At 32.9% G+C, this 7,639-nt stretch overlaps 1 protein-coding gene across 1 annotated transcript; it reads left to right on the forward strand.

The window, feature by feature from the left end:
• The first annotated feature begins 237 nt into the window (after nucleotides 1-237).
• Nucleotides 238-1,462, forward strand: LOC113781692 (F-box/kelch-repeat protein At2g44130-like). The gene has a single exon (XM_027327666.1). The coding sequence runs from the start codon at nucleotides 286-288 to the stop codon at nucleotides 1,294-1,296; it is 1,011 nt and encodes a 336-aa protein (XP_027183467.1). The 5' UTR covers nucleotides 238-285; the 3' UTR covers nucleotides 1,297-1,462.
• Nucleotides 1,463-7,639: the final 6,177 nt, after the last annotated feature.

Genomic DNA, 7,639 nt, shown 5'->3' on the forward strand with positions numbered 1-7,639 from the left:
TGAGTTGCATGGATTTTTCCCCTCTTGCTCAGGAATACATTAGTGCGTATCGCGTAGTTTTTTTTTTTTTTTTTGCCTTTTCCTTAAAAGAAGGCTCTTTTCTAGAACAAGTTGCAAAAGTTAAACAAATATGGACAATAAATGCCTTTAGACACAATTGCCAAACACTTGAAAATCTGGACTATAAATAGCCACTGTTATATCCTCCAAACTCATCAAATCTTTCCAAACATTCTTCTCATCAACTTCCTTCCTTATTTTTCTCTCCACAAAAATCACTAAGTTATGGAATTAATTCCAGCCTTGCCCGAGGAACTCGGTCTAGAGTGCTTGACTCGGTTACCCTACACGGCTCACCGAGTTGCCACTCAAGTGTGTCGCCAATGGAGCCAGCTGCTGAGAAGTCAAGAATTTTACTACCACAGGAAGAAATATGGGTACACCGAAAAATTGGCTTGCTTAGTCCAGGCATTTCCTGCAGAAAAAACCATCCCTGATGCCAAACCTGCGAGTTCACCGAGTTACGGACTCACTGTGTTTGACCCGGTGAGTCAGACGTGGGAGCGACTCGATCCGGTTCCCAAGTATCCAAATGGGCTGCCTTTGTTTTGTCAGCCGGCCAGCTGTGAAGGAAAGCTAATTGTCATGGGTGGATGGAACCCGGCGAGTTATGACCCGGTTCGAGGTGTTTTCGTGTACGATTTCACGACTCAGGGGTGGACTCAAGGGAAAGACATGCCATCAAAGAGATCATTTTTCGCAGTTGGTGCAATTGGGAGCAAAGTTTATGTAGCAGGCGGGCATGATGAGAACAAGAATGCACTGAAATCTGTGTGGGCTTATGACGTTTCGGAAGACGAGTGGGTTGAGTTGACTCAGATGAGTCAAGAACGTGACGAGTGTGAAGGAGTCGTGATTGGTAATAAGTTCTGGGCGGTGAGCGGGTACAAGACGGAGGCTCAAGGCGAGTTTGAAAGTAGTTGCGAGTCATATCAACTCGACACGGGTGACTGGAGCCGAGTTGAGGGGGTTTGGAAACCTGGAAAATGTCCAAGATCATGTGTTGGAGTAGGAAATGATGGGAAGCCGGCGAGTTGGCCCGAGTCAAATTCCGGAGCTGGAGAAGGAGCAATCGGAATTAAAATGGACGAGTTAGTGATACTGAAGAGTGGCTCAGCCGACCAGGAGTTTTTCTTAGGTAAAATGGATGGGGCAAAAATTGACAAATTGAAGAAGCTGGAGGTGCCCAATGAATTTTCCGGTTTAGTTCAATCGGGGTGCTTTGTGGAAATTTGATAGAATTTGATGACCGTTGGGCCCCACCTTACTTTTCTTTTTAGCCCCCTCAATTTTGAATTGTAGTACGTTTGGTACCAGAAACTTTTGCTTTAATTGGTACTTGGGTTGAATGCTTGAAAAATACATAAGTAGTACTTTACTCCCCAAACCAGTTTTGTGGGCACTTGGCTCTTTCTTGATATTTTTAGACAAGAGTATTACTATGGCTACCTCTGGCATTTTTTTGCTCTTCTTTTTTTTTTTGTGGGTGATTTACAAAAACTACTTTTTATTTTGCATTTTACTCTATAACGTTATTTTTTCCACCAACGCTCGACAATTAAGTAAAATGTTGGTTCTTATTTTCATGAAATTATTTTCGATTACAACAATAGAGATTAAGAGCTTTTCCTTTTAAATTTTATCTCTCTACAATTTTGACTATTGACAATTGCTAACTGGCTTAAAACATGAAGGTTTTTTGGTTTTTCATCGTCAACAAATAAGAACCTTTAAGGAAGATTTGGTCTAGTGGTTGAAATTGAGACTTAGGAATTCAAGATTCTGGATTATAATCTCACTTTCCTCTCCCGTTTCTTAAACCCTATCCTTTTCCTACTAGAAAAAAAATTTAGAAAAAGATAAGGACCAAAGAAAAAGGGCACCACTGTCAGTTTCATATGGAGAAACATCGATTGGAAAAAATGTTTTCTTGTTTGACTAATAAATCACTGATTGATACGCATACATGTGATAGAAATCTTTCCTTTTTTTTTTCTTTTTTTTCAAAATACGGATAAGAACCAAAGAAAAGGAGCACCACTTGTCATTTTGATATGGGGTAACAATATCGATTGTAAAAAAATAAGGTAATGTTTGACTAATAAACCACTGATTGATACGCATACATGTGATAGAATGTGTTGACTTAAAAGTCAAGGATATCTAAGACATGACTATCATACCCAGTAAAATACAGGATGAGAATAACACGAGATATTATACATATGCATATTATACGAGATATTTTTCGAAAGTACGACGAAACATTCGGTATAAAAACATGTGTTTGACAAAATTATGGATATGAATTCATATGTGAATAATACAAAAATATTTGAAAGTTACAGACATAGTGAGATGTTTTTCTCACTATAGATTTTGTTACCTTATTACTTAATTATGTATAATGCTACAGTTATTATGATATACGCTACTCTTATTTTGTATATAACACATAAATATGTCACTATCCTTTTTAATATTAATTACTATAATATTTTATGATGATTTAAAAATAATTGAAAATACGCTTAAAGAGTAATAGAAAACATTTTTTTAAAGTAAATCATATCCAAATGGAATATCTTCTGACGATAGAATATATGTAAAACCAAATGATGACATCGCAATTGTCAAAAACCCTCCTTATGCTTTATATACAACCACTAAAACTCTTCAACATTTGAATATCATGACAATTGCAACCCTTCGTGATTTATCAATGTAAAATACCATTTGCAAGTATTAAGCTCATCATTTCTTTGCATTCAAAGTTGTAGAAATAGTTTGTTTGGATAGGAAGTTATTTGAAATATTTATCTGAAATAATTACTGTAGCACTTTTTATAATGTGATATATGTGAGATAGAAAGATTGTTAAAAATTGTGTGTATGATGCAAACAAAACAAAATTTGAAATTTTTATTTGAAAATCTTGCAATCCAAACAAAACTCGACGCCACTTGTATTGACTTGAACGAATAATTCCAATGCTTTTTATATCAAGTTAAGAATAATTGAATTCTATCAACTTGATGTCATTGAATCTAAACAATTTCTAAAGTCTTTGGTGCCATTTATTTTCTTGCCGCCTTGCCGGAACTCAAACGAAGATTATCTTAGCTCAGGGGCCATATCTATTGTCCGCTTGTATTTGTATCTAGTCATTTTCTCCAAGAAGCTTGGTGGGTTTTCCACATTTCCACGTTAGAAGTAGACCTTCAAAAAAGTGCAAAACAGCTTACTTTTGAGTTATACTGATAACGATTGAAAGAAACCACTGGGTACTAGGTGGCGTGGGAGGCAGGGGTTCAAACCTTTCCTTCCATCAAAATGTCACATTTAAGTGGTTTGTTTCCAAAAAAATTCAGGTGGGTGTGCTGTACACCCATCTGATCCGGTGGTGATTCAGTCCCCTTCCGGATTATCCCTGGACCTCCTTAGATCCGCCCCCTTCCCTTTAACGTAGGATAGATTAGGTTTATCGTTTCAAAAAAAAAAAAGAAAAAAGATAACGATTGAAAGAAGATGCATTTAACCGGGAACAGGACATGCATGCAGTTAAAGACTTTAGCAATAAAGAGGTCCATTACGATTTTCAAAAAGATGAATGCGACTGATCATCTGGGAAACACGAAAGTCCATGCGTGGGAGGACCATAGTGGCAATTGGTTACTGTGCCAATTGTTCTTTTTAGTATCACTGGCAGCAAAAAAACAGAAAAAAAATCTATAGATTATTTGAAGACGTATATCGTTTGTGTTATTTACTTTAATATTTCTAATATAATATACGTGAAATAAAAAATGAATCAAAAAAGATTGGAACATGTCTTTAGCCATTAATCAAACAAATTTCTGAATAATTTGTTATCCGTACGTATAGAGCCAAGAATTCTCAAGTGCATACAAAGCACATTTAAAAGTATTTTTTTTCTTTAATACTGGTAGGCATGTCAATAGGCAAGTCTTAACCAAACTCAATTTAAATCCATCATGATTTTTATGAGTTTGAGTCTAAGTTTTCAAATTCAGACCTTACTCAGACCTAAAATCTTATAAAAATCCGGTAAGGGTGTTATGGGGATGAATTAGTGGCGAAGCCACGTGCAAGCAAGTGGAGTCAATTAACTCCACTTAACTTTGGAAAAATTAATTTTTAGTCTTAGACAATTTAGAAAATTTTAAAGTTGTATACTAGTTTACTCCGTTAAATTTTACCAAATTCTATTTTTTGTATATATTGACCCCAAATAATTGAAACTTTATTATTCTTATCATCACAATAATTTGAATTTGTTTGAAGTTATTTATTGAAGTTAGTTCAAGAATAAATTCTTCCAAAATTTCCAAAAATAAAGGATGAACTTTCTTGAGTGGAGTGGGAAAACCAATTCTTCAATCCAATTTTTTCAAACTTCAAAGTTTCGAAAAACAAGAAATTTTCAAGTGGATGCTAAATTTTTTATTTACAATACAAAATTAAGTTATCATGATTTTTATTTGTAATAGGGTAAAGATAAATTTCTTAAAAGAAACCCATAGAAGATTAAGTTGATGATAGTTCGCAAATTATTTTTAAAAAAATCAAGAGCTTTAGTTCCTTACATTCAAAAAGATGTATTAACAAAATTAATAATGAATTGATTTTTTAATGTTTTAATAAAATGAGTACTCCAAGATACAATTATAATCTGTATGTAATGTTAGCAATTTCTTTTTTTCACAAAAAATAAGTTTTACTGTACTAAAATTTGACCCCACTTACTGTGGGGTCTTGGCTCTGCCCTTGGGCTGAATAGAGTTTGTTTTTATATAATTCAAATCTAGATACCTAAACCTACACAAATGTGCTGTTTAACTATTAGTCAATAGATTTATTGTAAGTCTGTAACCATGTTTTATTACCAAAGCAATATTTTTTATATAAAAAAAATATTTTGACACTGCTAGCTTTTATTTTATTTTATGTAAAATGAGTTTCAAAGATTAATTCCCATATGTAAAGCTTACATTACATAATGACACATATTCAAGGACACATTTTGGTGGGGAAGGAGGAAGAGCAGCTGGCCTCCCCTCTTCCTTCCCTCCCCTCCCCTCTCCTCCCCTCGCCCCTAAAAAAGAATTTAAAACCTTTACTTTATAGCATAGGTTTTAACTAAAAAGTTCATAATTTTATAATTCTTGCCATCTCAAAAACTTAATATGTTTATCCTTTTTCATTTCTGCTGTACAATTGCAATTTTTTCTTTTTAAAATTAAATATTCTATGAGATAAATTAGGTAAAGAAGTGGATAACGAGCGTAGAATTTGTATACAGATTAAGGGACTAAGAACAAGAATGATGACTAAGGTAAATTCTAAAATTTTAAAAGATCAACTATTATATGTGAAAGAAACAAGTATAATAAATAGAAGAGTAAATAAGATGTGAGACATAAGTGGAAGAAGGAACAAAATTTCAATTTAACGTTGCAGTTATTTAGAATCTAACTTTTGGCCTTTAAGTCTTTTTTTTCCTTGGGAGCATTTTCAATTGATCAAAACTTTCCCGTGATACTGTAATCTCCGATAGTCTTTGTTGAAAAAAATTCCTTTTAGTGCAAATCAATTTTAAATACGTTAAAAGATAGTTTAGAATACAAAGTTACACCGTTATTCTTCTAATTTAGAAGAACTTAAAGAAACTTGAGAGTTTTGACATCTATAATTTTTTTTTTGAATTCAAGGAGAGATTCCAAATCTTACAAGGAAAGGGAAAGCAAGGATTTGAAATTCGAACTAAGGACCTCAAAATCACCGGCTAATATCGTTCTCTTTATCAAACTTTAGTGTTCACTCCCTCCCTCCTAAATAAAAATCCTGATTTCATACCTCCATATATTTACTTTCACTGTAAAATGAAAAAAGTTGAGGAGTTTTCATACAACTTTAATTTAATTTGAATGTTGGATGTAGATGAAATTTGCAGAGAAGCTAGCTGATATAACTCTATTGTCATGCCCCATATCCGGAACATAATACCATCATATCCTGTAGCTAATCCATAAGACACAAGGCACGAAACTAAACAAATTTAAATTCTGTCAAATATCGAATACTATTCCCTACATAGCAAACATTTCCTTCAGAGCCAAAGGAGATTAAATTTCACAAGTTCATCCAAGGATCTAACTTATAATCAACCATTTCTGAATGCTTACATAACTAGCAAAAATCGAACATCAAATACAAATTCTCAGTCCTTTGGTACAAATTTAGAGGTGTCAAAATGGGTGATTTGGGCGGGTTTGGATTGGATAAAATGGATAATGAGTATAAGTGAGTCAACCCATTCATACCCATTTAATTAGATGGGTATAAATGGGTAAGTCAAAAAATGAATTGGGTAACCCAATTACCCATTTATAACCCATTTATTTTAACTTTTTGTAAATTTATTTAAATTCATTTTTGTAAACTAAGTTATCAATTTATACCATCATTTGCACCCATCATTAGTTTTAAATATTTATTTATAATGCTCAATAAACCTAATTATCAATTTTTTCCCATATGTACTCTATGTCGTAAAATTGCATATTATTTAATAATTAAATAATAAGAATATAAAAATTTGAACTAAGTACTATAAAAGTTAACATAAAAACTTAATCAAAAAATGTTGAACCTTTAGCATTTTTTTGTGTGTAAATTTAAAATTTCATTTTGGAAAAATAAGAAAAGAGGCTAAAACTTGTTATAAATTGGTAATGGTGAAAAATGAGCAAGTTAATGGGTAGGGAAAGTGAGGAGGTTTGGGAAAAGACAATTTCTAAATGGGTTAATTGGGTTTGATGAGTTACCCAATAAATGGGTATTATTGGATAACCCATTTATACTCATATGCAAAAATTTAATAAACCCATACCCATCTATTCATGGACGGGTATCGGTAAACTTAGTTAAATGGATTTGTTTGCCAGCTATAGGTACAATCGTCTCCCCAAGTAGAATTAACGACTGAGATCTCTAACTGCAACCTGCAATCAACTTGAAGGTGCAAAAAGATAACTCTCCAGTCCTTAGTGTCCCTCGAAGCAAATGTTTTAAAACTTCAGATATTTTGCAACTAAATCATCTTCCCGTACAATTTTTATCACCTCATGTTGGACAGATTTAAAAAAAATATTAGTAATGTTTTCACTGGAGTATATTGTCCTGAAGAAACCAAAGGCTAGAAATAAAGTATAATATCATTGTCCATCATTTTGACTTAAAATCCCCTTAAAGAATATTCTATTTTTCAGTTTACCCCCTAACCTTTAATTTTGCTCACTTAACCCCATTTAGGACAAAATTGCCTTTGCATTATTTTGATTTTTCATTTAACTTATTTTCCTTTCTTTTATTTCCTTTTCTCTTTCTTCTTTATTTAATTCTTCCTCTTTTCCACAAAAATCTTCACCTTAATGATTGAAATTAAAAAAAGAGGAATTGTAAAGATCTATCTTCTCCTTAAATGATTAAAAAAATATTCAAATCACTTTCCTAAAATACAATTGTTTTCCTTTCTTTCCATTGAGTCACGATAGAA

The sequence above is a fragment of the Coffea eugenioides genome, chromosome 1 (genome assembly GCF_003713205.1).
Source record: "Coffea eugenioides isolate CCC68of chromosome 1, Ceug_1.0, whole genome shotgun sequence".
Taxonomy (NCBI): Eukaryota; Viridiplantae; Streptophyta; class Magnoliopsida; order Gentianales; family Rubiaceae; genus Coffea; species Coffea eugenioides.

Excerpts from the sequence above, each read along its gene's own strand:
- LOC113781692 (XM_027327666.1), top strand. The coding sequence starts at position 286 with ATGGAATTAATTCCAGCCTTGCCCGAGGAACTCGGTCTAGAGTGCTTG.